This window comes from Protopterus annectens, chromosome 6.part1 (assembly GCF_019279795.1).
Source record: "Protopterus annectens isolate FY-2018-M chromosome 6.part1, PAN1.0, whole genome shotgun sequence".
Lineage (NCBI taxonomy): Eukaryota > Metazoa > Chordata > Ceratodontiformes > Protopteridae > Protopterus > Protopterus annectens.
In genome coordinates, this window is record NC_056738.1 from 477402154 (window position 1) to 477423351 (window position 21198).

General features: G+C 36.8%; 1 protein-coding gene across 2 annotated transcripts in view; it reads right to left on the reverse strand.

Annotated features, from left to right (window-relative positions):
• The window catches only part of LOC122805640 (heterogeneous nuclear ribonucleoprotein L-like), a 427980-nt gene that overhangs the window by 23278 nt on the left and 383504 nt on the right, over positions 1 to 21198 (reverse strand). For both annotated transcript variants that reach the window (XM_044075926.1, XM_044075927.1), the window contains exons 11-12: positions 10135 to 10336; positions 2372 to 2429 (exon numbers count right to left, since the gene is read on the reverse strand). In XM_044075926.1, the coding sequence (XP_043931861.1) occupies positions 2372 to 2429; positions 10135 to 10336 (260 nt within the window). The remainder of the gene's footprint in view (positions 1 to 2371; positions 2430 to 10134; positions 10337 to 21198) is intronic.

Sequence of the window (21198 nt, forward strand, 5' to 3'; positions counted from 1 at the left end):
TATTTAAGTCCCTGGAATGGGTAGCCCTAGCCCCATTTCATTTATGGATATGCAGAAAGTTCATTAGGTTTGGATCTTGCGTTGCTCTGTAGGCCAGGCATAAGTCTCCCTTAAGACATCTATACAATACAGAGTGTAGTGACAGAGACTTTAGTTGGTCCATGTAAAGCACATGCTGGAGACCCTTGATCTTCTTTGTTAAAAACCTCTGAGGTCTCACTAATTGCTGCAGGTGCTTAGTATGGTACATACTGAAAGGGGCATTATACTCAATTATGGGCCAGATAAATGCAGAGTATGGGGAGGGTGTTATAACTTATTTTGTTCTTGAGGTGATGCCTTTACTAATCAAGTGTGTTATATGGAAAACTTTCCTTACAACGGTAGACACATGGTGGTTGAAGTTAAGGTCATGGTCAACCTGTGATCCGAGGTCCCTTACTACTTCATGGGTACTTAGGGTATTGTTATTGATTTGATAGTGTGAAGGGACATTGTTTGTGCTGAAGGGAATGATGATGCATTTCTTTGTATTCAGTTTGAGACTGTGAATAATACACCAGTCATTGGTTTGTGTAAGACCCTCCTGGAATATACTGACATAATTTGGGAATTCAGTGATTGCACATAGTTTGCAGTCATCTGCAGACCTGGTCAGCCACAACCCTTTAGTTTTGACCTGTACTTCTGAGAAGTATGTACCAAACAGTAGGGATCCCATCACGGACCCCTATGGCATCTTGCTGGCAACAAGTGTGCTGGTTGATGTGGAGTCACCCACTTTGATAGTGTGTGTCTGGGTTTGTGAGCCAGTTGGCAACCCATCTTAAAATGTGGGGATTTACATTCAGTTTGCTAAGTTTATCGCTAATGCCTGAATGCAGGTTTGTGTCAAAAGCCTTTGCCAAGCCGAGGTATGCTGTGTGCACAGATTTGCCCTCACCAGTGACCTTGGTCACACTTTCAAAGAAATCCATCAGATTTAACATATAGGATCTGCCCTTCATGAAGCCAAATTGCATGGATCTAGGGTTTGGCTGTCACCTATGTCTTTATTTATGAGTGACATTTCCCCAAGCAACTCCTTCAGGCGTATACCCAGTAATGCACTAGGACCAAAATGAAATACTTCCCCAAGCAGCCCTTTCAGGAATATGTTCAGGTATGCAGAATCACCAAAATTAAACATTTCCCCAAACAACCTCTTTACGAGTATATCTAGGTATGCACAAGCACCAAAACGAAACATTTCCCCAAGCAACCCGTTTAGGAGTATGTCTAGGTATGCACAAGCACCAAAATGAAACATTTCCCCAAGCACCCCTTCAGCAGTATACCCAGGTATGCACAAGCACCAAAATGAAACATTTCCCCAAGCACCCCTTTAGCAGTATAGCCAGGTATGCACAAGCACCAAAATGAAACATTTCCCCAAGCAACCCCTTCAGCAGTATACCCAGGTATGCACAAGCACCAAAATGAAACATTTCCCCAAGCAAACCCTTCAGCAGTATACCCAGGTATGCACAAGCACATAAATGAAACATTTCCCCAAGCAACCCTTCAGCAGTATAGCCAGGTATGCACAAGCACCAAAATGAAACATTTCCCCAAGCTACCCCTTCAGCAGTATAGCCAGGTATGCACAAGCACCAAAATGAAACATTTCCCCAAGCTACCCCTTCAGCAGTATACCCAGGTATGCACAAGCACCAAAATTAAATATTTTCCCAAGTGACCCCTTCAGAAATATCTCCAAGTATGCACAAAAATCAAAATGAAACATTTCCCCAAGTGACCTCTTTGGTAAAAATGTCCAGGTATGCAGATGCACCACCTGATCTCCCCTTGCATCTCCATATTCTCCAGAAAATTGTGGCTTACTGGCATAAGTTCAGGGTTATTTACATGCTAAGTATGCAAATGAGCTCACTATAGACTCATGTCTATGAATCAAACTCATACACATATGTGTTCATACACATATGTGTAAAGCACCTTAACAGCGTAGTAACTGTCCCCTATCACTTATGTGTTAAGTATATTACACTTTTGCAACGGGGGGCATGTTTACAGCAACTCCTTCACATCTTCCTATGCATGCTGACAGTCCAGGATTTGCATATCCCTGAAATGCAGTTCTTCATGGATCACCGCTATGAAGATAAAAAGCCCAGAACTGTAAGAACCACCCTAAATCATTACCTCAAGATAGTTTACTTTTGCATGATAGTCACAAGCAGATAGAATACAACTTCAGATCCCTATAGCTTTCTTTTTAGAGAGTAAATAACATCACTATGAATGAAAAAATTTGGTCTTATCATTTGCCATTTTTTTCAAAGTGAAATGATAGAGATTTGTTACTTACATTTTGGAGGAAACAGTTTGCAAGATGCAAATTTGGCCAACTGCTGTTCTTCACAAAGCTATGAGAGAGAGAAATGGCTAAAATTAATTTGTTGTGTTGTGTTTATCCTCCGTGAATTCCAAAATAATTACACTTGCTGAGGAAGATGAATGCAATAAGAACAGTAGCTGAGCCATGTTATACATATCAAAGGCAAATGCGCTTCACTTTAAAAAATTCATTAATGGAGCAATAAAACTGGCTAGTGAATTCTGGTTTTATAAAAGCAGACACACATTACTATTAATAGCAAACTGTTTTTCAACATTGTACTTTAAATTTAAAATATGAATAAGATTTGCATTCCTTTTCACTTGTATTCTTAGCTGTGAGATTATTAATGGTCTTACTACAAAGAAAATCCAGAGTTACTGCTTTTTGTTATCAAGGACTCTAAATGTACATGGCTTGTTTTAAAATATATTTCCTTATTGCCTGTCTTAGTGCTGCTGTGATGTACTGCATTAGTGCCACATTTAAAGGATATCTTTCTTGCTCACTACTTACTTTTTCTGAACTACATAAAATGTCTGTTGAAAATATATGGATTGTAATCATTTTATGACTAGGCACTTTCTTGGCATAGATAGTTGAATAGCTAGCTACAGCTAAGATGACCAAGGATTGATTAGAAAAGTTCATACTAGAGGAACCATTCAGGGATGGAGCAGAGTGAGTGGGTGATGTTGGCTTAACGGTCTAAAGGGGTCAACACCAGTACTGCTGCAAGAACAACACCCATGTGACAGACTGCAGTTACACACCACATGTGAGAAGGTGGGATGTAGGGGTATGAGCCTGCCATTGAATCACTTTCTAGCCAGAAAACACACATTTACATGACAGTTTACCATAGCAGGCACTATAATGCACCTGAAGCCAGCATGGTGAGGTGATAGAATCACGAGAAAAGTATGTTGAATCCCCACAAGATGATGGTCTATGTTCCCTGACTTTTGATTTCTATGGCCTGTGTCCTTGGACAGTGAGGAGCATGAGGAAAGAACGTGTAAAGGGTATATGAGGTCACAATGCTATCATGTGGCCAGAAAGAACAAAAAACAGTTTAGGACTGTTCTGAATGCATAAGTCTGCAGGCATGGCACAACAGACTACTCATGACAGTGCACTCAAATAACTGTGTTATGTAACAGCCCAGAGTATTTATGCAAATGTATAGCAATGGAAAAGACAAAATACAAACTTGAAAAAACAACAAAGGCAAGGGTTTACTCCAACAAAAACTGTATTTAAAATCAAAGTTAGCGCTTTCATACACATCCAATATGTGAACGTCTTCAGACAAAAAAACAATTACAAATAATCACATATATAAGGTACTCTCTCAATGACATCACAGAACCTATTAGGCTTTTAAAGGTCCCACACATAAAACACACAACATAGGGACATACAATACTCTAAAAGAATGCATAATATATCCTAATAATAATAATAATAATAATAACATAATAAAATGTCTAATCATAAAAAATAACTGTATAATCAATGTTAAAAACCAATTCATCTCTGTAAAGATTTAATTATCTGTATACATTTAATACAACAAAATTCATTAAGCCCTGGATATACAAAGGCATTAAATCTTAACTGCCAATAGAGCTCTCTTTCTTCTAAAAGTGCCTGCCATGGCCCCCCTCAAGGTCCTTTTTTAACTTGGTCAATAATGAAATATAAAAAATGGTGCCCATTAATCTAAATTACATGCCTAGCCAAGGCATTGTTCATATGCTGTTTAGTGATACTGTACTGGTGTCCGTAAATCCTTTGCTTGAAATGCCTTTCAATCTTTCCAATACAGAAACTAGGACACATTTGGCATTTAGCAACATAGATCATTCCCACACTATCACAATTAAACTTGCCCCTGATTTTACAAGGATTATTATCAAGGAAAAAGGAGCTAGAGACGACAATAAATTGGCAAAAATTACATCTACAACATTTCCACATGCCTGCATTAAAGGGAGGATTAATATAACAGGATATATATTATAAGGATATAATAAGAGCACAACCTAGGGCCAGTGTGCAACAGATACATAACATTTATAGACCCTGAATTTCAGTATTTTCTTTATGAGTCATCACTGACAAATGGCCACCTCACAAGTTGCACTCTTAACCAGTCACAAACCACCAATGTATTTCTACATGGAGAATAGAGTACCAGAGCCATACAAATCTTGCCTGATTATGTAACTTTGCATTTTGTATTATTTGTTCATTAGAGCTTAAACATTACTACTAGGCTTTAGCATTGATAGTTTCAATGACACTTTTATGTAACTTGTCTAGAACTTGATGTTAATATTGTATGTGCATTTAATCTTAACAAGTTATTTGTAAAGAATCTAAAATGCCTGTTTTTATTCAGAATTTGAACTTGGAATGTCATGGCTTAAAAAAGGGTATCTAAAACAAATGAATACATATGCAAGTGTAAACTGATGCTTGGAAACTGGATTTTATTTTTTGGAATATCTAAGTGATACTTATTGGAGTATCCGCTCCAGGACCACCAGATACTTAAACAGCTTCTACCCAACAGTGTTAAGACTTCTAAACTCTGGGATACCAGCCACCGATTATTTAGTCAGTGATCATTCACAATATGTTGCTCAGCTGAAAAGTGTGCAATATCGTTTTTTATTCTTTGATGTAGCATTACATTATTTTATTCATGTGCAATTGCCTAAGGTTTGTCTGACGCAGATGAACGAAGGAGACAAGTGCAGTCCTGTTCTGTCATGGTGCTATGTACAGTATTCTTCTTATGACTGTCTGGGGGGGGGGGGGGTCTTGTGCTTTTACTGCTATTATTGATTTACTTATCCTTCTGTGGGTCCTGTACTGAAAATCTTTTTTACACTGAAACGTTATTCTGTTGTTCTTGTTATTCTTCCTTCCTATGTACTCTCTGGTGAGTCGATACTCGGAATTTCATTTAGGCAGCACTTGTGTAGTCCTAAATGACAATAAAGTTTACTTTGACTTTGATGAGTACAGGCTATAAGATAGTTTTCATAGCTTTTTCTTTTACCCTTGCAGTTTTATTAGGCCCATATCTCTCGGAGGAAATGACACCAACTGTGTGCTGCATGGAGGTATTATTTGCTACACTATATTGCCTCTTTTCTTTTATGGGGACTCAGGTTCTTTCCCACCACTGAAGCATATTTTAGAATTAAAACAGAACATGCAATGCCATGCTTTGGTTGTTGTTATTTTTAAGTACCACCATGTTGATGTGGACTCATGGTGATGCTCTGGATAGTTGCCCTGAACTGTGTTTTGTCTACAGTCAGATGACAAGTCATTGCATTGCCAGTCTTCCTTTTTTATTGACATTCAACCTTGCCAAGCATAAAGCCTTTTTCTAAACTTCTTTCTGTGTACCTGATATGTTTAAAGTTAAAGTTTTGTCATTTGTTTTTCATGCTGTTCATGAAATGCATAGCATTCATCAGCCATATCATAATTCCAAAGATGTCAGTTTCTTTCCTATCTTTTGTCTTCAGTGTCCAACTTTTACATTCACATAATGTTACTGAAAATAGAACAACTTAGAAAAGTCAAATCTTAATATGCAAATGTACATATCTTCACTTGCAGATCTTACCTAAATCTTTATGGACAGTCAAGAGGACTTCATTGTCAGATTTACAACTGCTTGTCATTTCATTACTGACTGTCAATCTAATCAAATCAAATTGTGCTCACTTTCAGCCAATAATATGGTAGTGTCAACATAGCAAAGGTAATTGATAATACTTCCTACAATGTTCAGTTTCTTCATACATTCTTGCTACTTTGATGATTTCTTATGTATGTAAATTAAACTGGTATACAGAAAGCATGCGGTCCTGTCATATGTATTTACAAACTCACAACCATTCTGTTTGTGTCTGTTCTCTTTGAAATGTTGCTTCATGACTGATGTTAGGATTGTACATGAGAACATACCCATGATTCTTAGTACGGCCCAAGCATTTTTTATGATGTACATAGTCAAAGTCTTTCTATCATCAGTGAAGCACATGACGAAACCATTGTGATACTCTTGTTTTTTTACTTTTGTAGGATTCATTCTTACAGTCTGCTCTGATGTTTCATTTTCCACTGTTTCTGAAAACTGCCTGATTTTTGGGAATTTACAATTTCAAGGAGGGTTATAATCTCTCCACTACATTTAAACTGTACAACAAATTCTGCAATCAATCAGATTACTTTTCTTCAAGACCAGTGTAAGCACAGATCTCTTCCAGTAAGTCAAAAGTGGTGTTGTCCTACCAGAGCGTAGTAAACAGAGGGCTGCGTTACTTTAAGGGACATGTCAATGAAGCCTGGTACTTTTTCTTTGGAGAAGTTTTCAGTGCTACTACTGCTACTAGTTTCTTTGTCATAAGTTCCTGACTTTAAGCTTAAAGTACCAACAGCACTTTTCTAAAAGGCTAGAATAACTGAAATTACTATATAATGGTGGACATTCATGACAATAGTATTACTGGCAATGTTTAAATATCAAGTACTAAGAAATAACGGATAGAAAAATAGATAGATACCTTCAAAAGAAAAAAGTGTCGTGGCCATATAAAATTATCCTTCAGTGTGCACTTCTTTCTAATGAATAAAATGAATTACCTTGTACTGCGGTGGTGGTGCTGCGGTAGCCTCGCAGTAAGACGTTGTCCCATTCGATTCTCAGCTACAGCGTCTTCTGTGTGGAGATATGCGTGAATGGGCATACCTTCGTTGAAGGTTGTGCGTCAGAGCTGGCAACTCAGCAGATAAAAATCTGCTGCCAATCATTAGTGGACCGGAGTTCCGCTGTGGCGACCCTAACCAGGAAAAGCTGAAAGACACTACAACAACCTTGTCACCAGCTGCCATGTTGTCAAGTTATTGGCGTAAGAGATGGAACAAATTAATGCAGTTCACAAGATTCAGTTGTGGGGGTTAGAACTGCTGCTGTGGGCCGTACATATAATAATAACATATCTGTGCTGTACACAGTGAAGTATCACATATGTGGTTATGGCTGCTCAACCTAATAATACAGGACTGACTCAGCCATGCATATTCATTCAATGTTACTGAATGAGTAGCATTCCGGCATATAACATGATTTTCTGAACAATAAGTGTGAAACCCTAATGTCTTTCATTTTTGACTGAATGTAATCCTTAGTCCCAGTTCTCTGCTAATGCACTATTAAGAAAAAACTATATTTCTGCCAAAAATCAAGGCCTTTATGCACTGAGGAAAGTGGTTTTGTCATATATTAATAGGATCTTGTATTAAATGATGTCAAGACCACGTCTGATGTTTTAAAATGTTTAGGATCTGCTGTGGTACAGATTATATCCTAGCACTTGTGCCACAAATACTGCTGTTTAGTTTCGTTGCTGGACTTTCACATCTAAAAGCTACACATTCATTTCTACGTGAATTAGGTTTCTGGAGGCTGGGGCATTATTACCTTATCCTAGGGGGCATGTACCTTGTGTGCATTATGAAGTCACAGAAGCTTCAAGTTCACTGAGTGCATTGCTAACCATTTAGCTATGAAATGACAGTTACTCATTAAGTGCTGTTCTCTTCCCTTCCTTGTGAGCCCAGTGATACTACAGTGAACCCAGGGAGTGACTTTTGGCATACAAGGAACTCATCTGCTTCTTAAAAGATGATTGTCATTTCTCCCTTACTTTCTCCAGCTGAGTCAAAAACACTTTCAAATTTTGCAGTGCAGTTTATAAGCTGGTTCTAAATTGTCTCATATACATACACACACACACACACACACACACACACACACACATAGATAGATATATATATATACATATATATATATATATATATATAGAGAGAGAGAGAGAGAGATTGTGTGTGTGTGTGTGTGTGTGTGTGTGTGTGTGTGTGTGTGTGTGTGTGTGTGTGTGTGTGCATCCATACATCCAGCTATACACATTATATGTATATCAGCACATCTAAGAATAGGTTGTGCTTTTTCAGTTTTTAACAACTGAAATGTGTAACTCAAAAACATATAAAAATAATCTTTTAATGCCTTTTTTGCACTCTCATAAGCTAGATGAACCAGCGCCATTCGTACCCTACAATGGGGGAAAATTAAAAACACCAACTGGAATACATTGCTGACTTACAAACTGCAGGTCACGGTGATCCAACAAGCCTCGATAAAACAAAATTGTACAAAAGCTACTTAGAAATGCTGTAACAAAGTATAGATAAAACATATACAATGCATACAACACATACATACCTCTCTCTGTCTCTCTCTCTCTCTCTCTCTATATATATATATATATATATATATATATATACACACACACACTCAAACACACACACACACACATACACACACACACACACACACACACACACACACACACACACACACACACACTCACACTCACACACATAAGCACACCAACAATGTATGTCTGTAGTTTTCTTACTGTAGTACTGTACAGACCAACGTATATAGTAATTTAATTTCATTTATTATTCACTTAAGTATGAAAGTCAGTCAATGCACTCATGTGACAAGAACAAATGGACATACATAGAAACCAAAAGTGGAACACAAACAATGAAAGCCACTAATATTGTCATCCACAAAATAGAACCTAAAAAGCCACTAACACAGAGAACCACAAGAAAACAGAACCTTAAAAAACAAAAACACTAAGACACAGCAAAATAAACAATACTCCAAAAAGTTGTTTTGCAGAAGGAGTCCTTTTTCACAACTTCATGTAGGGGCTTTGCGCCCGAACACCCTCTTTGTTTAATATGTTAACTCCATGTTTGCTAAACTGCAAGGAAAAAACAAATAAACTGAGAAGGTGAAATACGCAAAGAATCAAAATGTAGTTTAACATAGTCTCCATGTAACACTAAATATTGTGGACAGGCAAGAGGGGCACCAAAGCTCCATAAAACATAGTATTGATATCATACTGAAATTAAATATAAAATCAAAAATCCAATTTCAGTAATAGATTTTTTTGCCGAAAGCACCATGCTAAAAATACAACAGTTCACCACACCACTCTTGAAAATAAATAGTTGCTGTTTATTCCATAAAAACGAACCAAATACATGACTCTGAAGAAACCCGGTATGGAACTGGGTGAAAGCGCTTAGTGTTTCATGTATTTGGTTCGTTTTTATGGAATAAACAGCAACTATTTATTTTCAAGAGTGGTGTGGTGAACTGTTGTGCTTCCAGCAACCTTATTACCAGTCTTTATTGTTCGTCTATTGGAACCATGCTAAAAATGCCTGAATATTGCAAATCTCAATAAAAAGCAATGCTACTTGCCCTATAAGTAACATAGTAATGTGCAAAAGTAATGGAAAAGGAAGATGTTTGTCAAGCCTATATTGGGACTGTGAAAAGATGTTATGTATAAGCCCATATCCAGTGCAGTAAGACACCATACAAACTAGGAGAAATATTCCACAGTAACTAATGCTTTAATAACATTAAAGTCACATGATGCTCTGTTAATACACACTATACTTATGATATGTTAACCTGTTTTAAAAATGTGTGGATTATAATACTGCTTGTTGCCTTTTGGAATAATGCATGGTGTCCAGAAAACAATCGACAAAAATGCAAAGTTCAACAAAATCAAACTTAATTATTTTAAAGTTGATGTGCAACATACTTTCTCAAAAGCTTCCACTGTAACTTCTGGAGGTGCATTGAAGAAATGCAAGATCCTTGACGGATGCTGGATTCGATTTTTGGCAGCTTGTTCAGGAGTAGTGAACCGATTGTTTTTGGAGCCTGTGTAATCTTTGCAACTTGGGGTTCCATCATCCAGCTTAGAATAAAGTCCTGGTACAATGGACGCTGACTTGGATATACTGAAAATGTTGCAACATAACAGAATGAAATATAAAAATTATGAAATGATAAAATGAGATACTGGAATTATGGCAGGTAAAATTTTTCATCTTTTCTCCGTTTCCCTAATGTTTAGCATATCATATTACTATTCATAGACATTGGCAAAAAGTTATCTTTGACTTATGAAGTATATACTGAATTCCTGTAATGCTACACTGTGCTAATCTTTTTGTTTTGTTTATGCAATGTTTGTCAGAATTTATTATGCATTTAATTGCTAAGTCCCTGATTACTGACTAGAAAATGCAAACACACACACACACACACACACACACACACACACACACACACACACACACACACACACACACACACACACACATACAAACACAGTTATATGCTTTGAAATTGTAAACATACAAAGTAAAACAGAGAAAGCTTTGACTGTGCTGTCAGATACATCAAGGAATACTAAATTACATACATATTTATGCCAAGTTCCAAACAAGAAGCAGCTTAGAGCCAATTATCATGAAACATATAGCAAGCAACATTTGACCATATGTCATGAAGTATATATTAAGTAATCAAAATAATTATACCACAATGAAAAGCTAAGTTAGCTCCAATTGCAGAAAAGATCAAATAGAACATATTATGGTGGTTTGGGCACACGTGTAGAAAAGCAGAAGACAATCTGGTGAGGAAGATTTGGGACAGACAGGAAGAAGGTGAGAGTGAGGACATCTAGCAAAGAGGTGGATGGATTGTGTGAGTGAAGATCTGCAACAGTCAGTCATGAGTGATGAAGAAGGTAGGAGTGTGACACTGAATTGAGAGAATTGGCGACAGTTAACACGATACCCCGACCCCATGTAGAAAAATGGGAAAAGGGGGGCTGATGATGATGATGAAAAACTAACTGGATAGTAGATGCTTGGAGGGTAGAACAGTGTTATGCTGATAATCCCATGTACTGTCTGACACTATAGGTGCTCTTACACAAAGTTGAAATCAGAGGGATAGTATGGAATAAGGAGCTATGAAAAATAAACTGCATACATGTTTCAAAAGCATACATTAGTCACTTTCATAGTTTGTCAGGTGCCTTGCAGCTGTGACCAGCATAAAATTATCTTAGCTACGGTCAACCAGCTATGTTTATGTACTGCAGCATATAAGCACAGTTGTGGTTGTGACTTGATGACTGCTCAGTGGTAGAAAGGCAGAAATTGCCTTTTGTATTGTGTTTATCTCAGTAAATCATGATGCTTCACTTTGTCCTACATTCATCTACATGCTGCTCAGTCACACAGGAAACATTATCAATCCTGAATGGAGAGATGACAAATCATCAAGTAAAGGAGAGTAGTATTGGAATTGAATTCACCCTCAAGTCTTGGTGAGTACCTTCACGAGGAGGACCCTGTTTTACACAAAATCTCACCGAGACAACATTGATATATAGACTATTTTTATAGTGTATATCATGAACAGAAGTAGGTTAAAAAATTAAAAAGATAACTGGGTGCACAAGACCCAGGATAAAAAGAGTTACCAATCCTGGTAGGTGCACTGATGCCAGGACTGGAAAAATGTAGAATCCTCAAGACATGGAAACATTCCTAAAATGGGGCTAGGCCAGGCCCAGGGCGAGGATGGTCCACCTGTTGTAAAGGAAGTAGCAGTCCACAAAAGTCACAAAAAAAGTGATAGCCCAAAAAAGAGCCATACAAAAGACAGCATGGACTATTGAGGATAAGAAAGAAATTATGTATTGTTACCATTATGCAAGAAGCCCAGAATTTCCAGACAGAAGATATATTAAGAGATTAAGAGAGAAATTAGAGGAAAGAACAATATGTCCACAAGAAAACCTACCATAAGCTTCAAATGCAAAATTGTGTTCATTAATACAACTGATCCATGAAAAACACTACATAGGCCAAGAAATGTTGTGCCATTTGAAAAAAGAAGTGACTGAGGAACTGTGGATATACTTTTGAAAGATATAACAAAGAAATATGGATATGGGAAAGAAAGAAAGAAAGATCTGATATGGTTCAATATTTATGAAAAGGAGAAAGCTAAATTAATCAACACAAAACAGGCAGCCCCAAAGATATTTGAAGAGAAAGAAAATACAGGCAAATCCATACAGATATGGAAAATTTCACAATAAAAAAAGATCACAAAAAGGAAACAGAACAGAAGATTAGCCAAGTAGAAGTAAAAAAAAAAAAAACAGAACCTGAAGTTATGGAATACTTGCAAAGTGAAGGATTTAGTGTAGAAAGTCTAAAACAGGTTATACAGCATGATGGAACAACGGGTCCCCAAAGTACGGAGAAACAGTAGGAGCAGGAGACATCTGAAAAAGAAATATGGACATGGGAATGGAAAAAGAGATTTAATATTGTGCAATATTAATGCAAAGGAGAAAGCAAAACTAATCAATACAAAATGAGCAGCACCAAATATATTTGAAGAGAAATACAGGCAAAGGCATCTGAACATGGAAAAGTTTACAACACAAAAACTAAGAAAATAAAAAGGAAAAGTAGAAAAGAGGATTAGTACTGGAGGAGTTAAAGAAATAGAAACCGAGGACATCCAGGCTGTGCCTGGAGGATGCCCAATATGACAAAGAGGTGTGTGGATTGAAGCGCTGCCTTCAGGAAAGGGGTTATAAAGAACGCTTGGTTAATCGGATAGTTGACAGCAGTAGTTCGAAAAGGGCCAATAGATTCAAACCATGGCTGAAATGTATGGAAGGGGAAGGGAATGAGCGCTCCAATTCCCTGGTAAGATCAGAATATCCCAAGTTGTATTTTACTTACAGCAGCAATATAGGTGATATCAGGGATATAGTGAATAAAAATTGGAACATTCTCAGGAGTGATAGTAGGTTAAGGGACATCGTAGGAATAAGACCTAGTTTTGGATATAGGCACAATAAAAATCTGAAGGATTTGTTATGTGGTGAAAAATGTCCTAATGTATTGAGACCATTTAAGGAAACCATAGGTAGTATCCCATGTGGCACCTGTAAAGCATGTCCCTACATCAATAAGGTTACCACCTTTATACATCCTGTAAATGGTCAGGTTTTTAATTTCAAGGCTAGGGCCACATGCAGGACTGCCAATCTGGTTTATTTGGCTGAGTGCTCACAGTGCTCCGGGTTTTACGTGGGAAAGACCAATAACATGTTCAAGGTTAGGGTACTTCAGCATTTGTCATCTATCAGGAACAAGGATGTACACAACGCACTTTATAGACACATTGAGTCAAATCCTACACACACTTTTCATTTTAAAGCAGTGGTTAATGTGAGATTAAACAACAGAGGTGGAGATCTAAAGCTCCTCACTGAATCCTTAGAATCACGATGGATTCTAGAATTAATGGCTCATAGGAGCCCTGGACTGAATGATATGGTACCTTTTAAGCCAGCCTTACAAAAAAGGCGGGTCATCTACTGACAGCTGATTGGCTGGTTGAGAATTTAAAATGATGAGTTGTGTGATTTTACTTTGTCTGAAGAAGGGTTGTTAACCCGAAAGCGCTTACCTCTGGAAATTTGTGTGATTTTAATAAAAGAAGAAGGAATAATAGCAGTGTCTTGCCATTCTTTTCCTTGCAATATTAATGCAAAGGAGAATGCAAAACTAATCAATACAAAACGAGCAGCACCAAATATATTTGAAGAGAAATACAGGCAAAGGCATCTGAACATGGAAAAGTTTACAACACAAAAACTAAGAAAATAAAAAGGAAAAGTAGAAAAGATGATTAGTACTGGAGGAGTTAAAGAAATAGAAACCGAGGATTAGGGATTACCTTTGAAGTGAAGGATTTGGTGCAGAAAACCTAAGTCAGATAGCACCACAGCAGGATAGAGCAATGGCTCCCCAAATAAAGGAGAAACCAATAGAATAGGAAACATCTGATCAGTTGCCACATGAAGATACTTTGGAGCCTTCCACAGGAAGCCAGTACAAATGTTAAGTTGGAGTTGGACAGCAAGGGAAGAAACAGGAACCTGTTTGACACAGTTAATGTTGTGAAGTAATAGGCCAGTAAGTTCCTATAAGAAACAGCAACAGATGACACAGGATGAAACTGAAGAAAACGTGGCACATGAAGATGCTGTGGAATTTTCTATAGAATGCTCACAGGAAATGGAGAACAAATAATGTGCCCTCAGTTTAGAAGAAAATGATCCAAGAGAAGAGTTGCTTAATTTAATAGAAATGGACAGACATATTTAGACCAATGAAAGAAATAGACGACAGAATGTCAAGAAAACCCAAAAAGTTAGAAGTTTGATAAAACATATGTTATGTCTGTCCGTAGAGATTCATGCAATATAACAGAAGTAAACAGGATATAGTATTTTGCAACTAAATAACAGATAATGCCTTACCCCAAAAACACAGGTTAGTAATGGAAAGGAAAGGGGAGAAACTGAATGCCATCATGGAAACATTGAACAGAGAAAGCTATAAAGCAGATAAGACAAGAAGTGTCACTAACGAGTGTAGAAGAGGGAACAGATCAACAAAAATACTCAGAAAGAGAGAAATGATAAAAACAACATGTAGCATCAGAACAGATCAGGATCTATCATGGAGTTTTGCAAATAATCTAAAAATATCAGCACAGGCAAAAAATGTATAAGATATGTAAATGAATATAAAGAAAAAGTACAAAATAAGCAATTTATTGATGTCTCAAAAGAGTTTTATAGAGAACTGGGAAACAAGGCCAAAACAACTAAAACACCACCAAAAAAAAAAGAAGAAAAATATAATTTTTGGACAAATATCTATGAAGATCCTGTGGAATATAACAAACATGGTAAATTGACAGAAGAAGTAAAAGAAAGAATAAGAAGTTTAAAAGTATAGGATATGAAATGAGTTGAAGTAACGGCCAGAGAGATTGAAACAAAGTTAAGAAAAGCTCCTAACTGGAGAACCCCAAGCCAAATGCAGTAGCTAACACCTGCCTAAAAGTATTAACATCTTTACATGAAGATTTAGCCATGAGTAAGAACTATTTATATGCATACCCTGAACAGACAACAGCCTGATTAATGACAATAAAAACAATGCTCCTACTTAAGAGTAAACCTGCAAGCTATCCTAAAAACTATAAGCCAATAACTTGCCTTCCGACAATGTCAAACACAAAACTTCAAAACTCAGCTTTACACCTACCTCTCCTGCAGATGGAAATGTAACTGCATTCTCCCTACCTAGAACTCTAACAAAAGCCCCTGGGAGAGTATGCTCCTGAGTTCCTAAGCACCTTATAGCTGGCTATAACCTTCTATAGCTAATTCCCATACGATCTCCGACACTCTGTAAATATTGTAAATAGATTTTGACTTTTGACTGTAACTGTGTGAATTTGTTAAAATGTATCTGCACTATATTTTTCCACTATGGGCAATATTGCTCACGCTTTGTATTATTTGATATGTATTTCTACTTGTACTTTTATTTTTATTGGACTGTTATCTTTACTGTAATCCATTTTGTGGAGCTTTTCGCCCAGAGGCTCCACTGAAAACAGGCTCTCTGGGCCCAGTGGACTTCCCCGGTATTCAAACTGGAAATAAATAAATAAATAATAACATCTCATCTTTCTTTTGAAGATGATTTAAAACTGTACATTTCATCAAATGAGGAACTGAAACCACAACTGCAAGTGGTCAAAACTTTTTCAGATGATATAAGAATCTCATTTGATCTTGATATATGTGCAAAAGCAATCTTTACAGCAGGAAAACTGCAGCACCAAGAAAACATCAGGTTGGGACAAGAATGTGATATAAAATAATTTGAGCACGAGGGAGTGTATACATATTTGGGAACTGATGAAGGATCAACAGTAAAGCATGAACAAATGTGAATAAAACTCAGTAAGGAATATTTTAGAAGACTAAAATTAATACTGAAAACAGTATTGACATCTAGGAATAAAGCCCAAGCTATAAACCAATTTGCTCTTCCTGTCCTAATTTACGGTTTAGGAGTGACTGATTGGCCCCAAAAGGTGTTGGATAGGTTAGACAGGAAAACAAGAAGGATGCTTCATGCTCATCAAATGATTTATAAAAATGAGTGTATACCAAGATTATATATTCTCTGCTCTGAAGGATGTGTGGGTCTCCTCAAAACTGATTGCATGTATAGATCTGCAGTTGTGGACTGCATAACTATCTGCTGACCTCACAAGACCCAAACATAGTAAAAGTTTTGAAACATGAGGAGAATAAGTCTAAGATGACTTCCCTGCTTAGCAGAAGCATATCAACATCAAGTGGGAATGGATATTAAACCAGAAGTAAAAATCAGGCAGCAACTGAATGTGCCAAAAAAAAAAAACAAAAGAAAGAATATAAAGTGAAGGATCTGATGAGAGGGCAAAAAATGTGGAAAATGCATAAATATAGTTGTAAGTATAGGAAACTCTTGGAACAACCTGACTGAATGCAGGAATGGTCAAAGAGAGGTGAATTTAAACCAAAAGATAAAAGGTTAACATTGGGCAGCCCAAGAAAGTGGACTACGTACATGTTGGTTTACACAGTCCATTGAACATGTGGGAGAAACAGACAAAAGTAGGTTTTGTAAAAGAGAAGTGTAGCTGGCTGTGATATACTAATGGCAATAGGACTGTATAATGAAAGGCATAATAATGTGGCAAGACTGTTGCACTGAGGATTGTGCAAACATTATGGTACTGAAGTAGCTGAAAAACCCTGGAAACATGAGCCACAAAGCAGCATAGATAATGATGAAGTCTACATCACATAGGATCACCTATTACCAACAGTTCAAAAGATACATGTGAGAATACTAGATATAATGGTCCATGAAAAGAAGACAAAAGTAGCATTGATTACTGAAACTGGTACACTCAGAGACTACAGTGTCTTATGTATAGACAGAGACAAAGTCATAAAACACCAAGATTTGCAGGCAGAAATGAGGACAATGTGGAAGAAAGGTACCCAGACAGTTCCAGTAGTCGTACTAGGAGCAACGGGTCTTATAATAAAGAATTTGCCATCGTACTACTCCGTATGAAATTGCAGATCGAGTCATTACCGGGCACATTACAGGTGCTGCGAAGAGCACTTCTGGCTAACATCAATGATTGAAACAATACTAATTTCATGAACTTTAGTCGTACATTGACTTAGGAATGGAGTGGATTCCCATTGTGGTATTACAAACCAAAAAGACTTGGATAAATGAAAACAAGCGAGAAGCGGTATCAGTCTGTGTGCATTTCTTGTGACTCTCTGGATACAACGTCAGTAATATTTGTAGACAAATCATTCTTTTCTAATACTAATTTTAAAATCTTGTAAATTAAATGGAAGAAGACATGTAAACCATCTATAAAACTGATTCTGCTACAGTGGAAAGAATTTGAAAAGACTATATGAGGAATAATAAGCCAGTGGGAAATGAATGCATTTATAATTTCCTTCTAGTTCTCAGGTGTTCTGTTTTTTATGCAAAGGCAGACAAATGACACTTCAAGGCATAGCTGAACTACTATTTACAAAAGTGGCTACAGTTCTTGTATTAATTTAAGAATCAGTATCTACAGACGTCTCCCAGATTTACCTGACAAAAATGAATTGCAGAAACTTGGTTTTGTCTTTCCCTTGCATTATGTGATCTTGGAGTTGTAATACCAAAATATAAATAGGACCTGAATTTCCAATGAAAGTAAGTTTAACATCTGAATTGATAAGCACCATTTCTTACTATCATTTGATTCTGGAAGGCATGTGATTTGTTGAGATGAGATTTGACTACCTAGGTCCATCATCCATATACTGTCCCAAAGCTAGAATGTTGAACGTTTGACATAGTAAAACAATGCACATTTCCATATTATTGTGCATGAATGTTATCAAGTATTCACTGGAGTTTATCTTTGTCAGACTGTGAACCTGCTGTGGGCAGGTGCTTAAGGTCACCAGCATATTTTATTACCATAACTTATGACGATGTCATGTATATTAGTAAATGGAAGCCAGGTGGAACGTCCGCAGGGAGACCTGTGGTGCACCTCTCTGTAGTCATCTTTCCATAAGTAATCTATTTTCTGCATTTTGCAGGTACTATTCAAAAATTGTTCCTTTATGCAGGAAACCAAGTAGCAAATGATTCCAAGACATGTCAGCTTAAACACAAACCTGTCATGACTGAGCATGCCAAAAGACCTGCTGACTTCAAGGCATAACAGGATTAATGGAGTGCAAGTGAACACATACTGTACATGTAAGGAACAGGGTCTTGCTTGTAGCAACCATGCCAGATTACTTTTTCCTTTTGACAAAGTTGATACAATTTGAGAATATGTTCATGCCAATGGAATAACTGCATCATTTGTAGGTAATACTTTGAAGGTTCATACTCTGACAGTGTAGTGCAGCAGAGGGAGAACTTGATATCTTACAGATTATACATTAAGTAGCAATCCCTTTTGTCTGAATTAAAGGTACAATAGTAACTCATGGATATAAGAAAAAACATGATACTTATTAAAACAGTAAGGGTTCCTTCATTTGTTTAATGCAATCGTAAATATACATTCAACAACTTAAAATCAGATAAACAAAATCAATTTTTTTACTTACAGTTTTATATTTTGTCAAAGTATCATTAAATGATTTCCTTAGTAACACTGTTTTCACATTTTTTCTTTATACATATTAGTGAATGTCATTTCAAATTTTCTACACTAATGCCAATGCAATATTAACTAATTTCAACACATCCTGTGCCTCTTAACTTTTACAATACTCATCACAAATATTAATTATAAATGTATCTTCTGACTTAGATAAGCCAAACTCATGAGTTGTTCTTATTTCTGTATAGTACACCTCTGAATACAGAGATAAGTGTAAGAACATAAAAACAGAATAACTAAAGACAATAATTAACTTTCTAACTAATACAACTTAGGATAAACAATTTTCCAAAAAGTTCTCTTCCACAATTGGTTAGTAAAGGCATCGCCTCAAGAGCTAAAGAGGTTACAATCTGCACTAATCTGGCCCATAATTGAGTATAACACCACGTTCGGCATGCATCATACAAAGCACCTGCATCAACTGGAGAAACCTCAGAGGTTTATGACAAAGATCACCAAGGGACTCCAGCATGTGCCTTACACAGAGCAACACAAGTCCATGTCACTATACTTCGTGTCATATAGATTTCTTAGGGGAGACTTATGCCTGGCCTACAGAGCAATCCAAGGCCCAAACTTAATGAGCTTGCTGCATATCAGTAAATCAAACAGAACTAGGGCTACCCATTCCAGGGATGTAAATATGGCCTGCGACTTAAATAGGCTATTCTGGAGGGGCAGATTTATCTCCCAGCAACTGCTGCACCTTTGGAACAGGCTACCAATTCATGTGAAACAGAGCACCTCTATGACACTGTACAAGAGGAACTTGAACGAGTGGATGGGGCACCATGAATTCTTACTGGAGATAGTGCCCACAACCTTTCTGGACATGGGCAGTCACCACTAAATGCAATCTTGGGTATTGACTAGTATTTTCATGGTATTAAATTGGAATGAAACAGCTAGGCTTAAAATGAACTCCAGGGCAATAGCCTATGATCCTATGAACTTATTCTCTATATCTTTTTGCCCATCAAGATTCCCATTATTTTATTCAGTCGAACCTGAAAATTTTCATAAGTACCATGAAATCCAAGTGAGAACACAAACCACTTCAAGCATGCTTATTAGTTTTCCAAATATATTCCTAAAATTTAATATCCTTATGACTGGCTCCTGGTCTCATTAATTCAATTTAACCTTCTATCAGTACTTAACTTTTTTCGTCTGCAAATGTTTTAATATAATCATAATATAAGCCATCAAACAATCACCATAAAATGTACTTTCTTCATCAACCACTTAATGAAACATTCTTCCACACTGTCTAGTTATTTTAACTGTTCCATTTCATTCTTCCAAAATTCAGAAATATCTAAACAAGATCCATGCTTCTTCCTTTATACAGTTTTCTGAAATCCCTAACACAGCTTTGTTTTTCTAATAACCTCTATCCCACATATTTTAAACCTTTCAAAAAACCCTGTTTTTCAAAAGACAAGCTCAGTAATTGTAACACCTATTTTCTCGCTCTTTGAGCATATATTTTTGATTATACAACCATATTTTCATTTTATACTATTCTGTATCTGTTGTACACTTTACTCTGGTGCAAATAATATATTCCATTCAAATCCATCTTACCTTGTAAATGAAAGACTTATATAGGTTCGTAAGTACTTACTAGGATATTGATCCGTGAGGATTTTTAGAAGTCTATCTACATTTGCATGGTGTTTTAGCCCTTATATTGTAAGTACAAATAACCCAGAAATGAGCAGATCCAAGGCCCAAACCTAATGAGCTTGCTGCATATTATTTGCCCCTACCCATGAAGTAGAATGGTGCAGTTGCCTATCCATTTGTCCAGGTTATGTCTGAAAAGTGTAAAACAAATACTTTTTTTATGTGGACAGGAAAGTGATTCCAAAGTAGAAGTACGCTTTGGGATACACATCTTTCATAGGTTCATAGGTAGGTACTAACTAGGCTATCAACCCAAGGGCCTAAGTAAGCCTAGCCAACAAGGTTTCCTGGTTTACGCCACCCAAGAAAGTTATTTTCCTGTGCCCCTGTCGAGCAGAGCTACAGAAGTGATCCCCGGGGTGTATTTCCTATAGGTTCAAAGGTAGAACCCCTCCAACATGTTCCTTTTGTGGTGATAAAAAGATCTAGAACTCTTGCTTATTATGTAATTAATAAT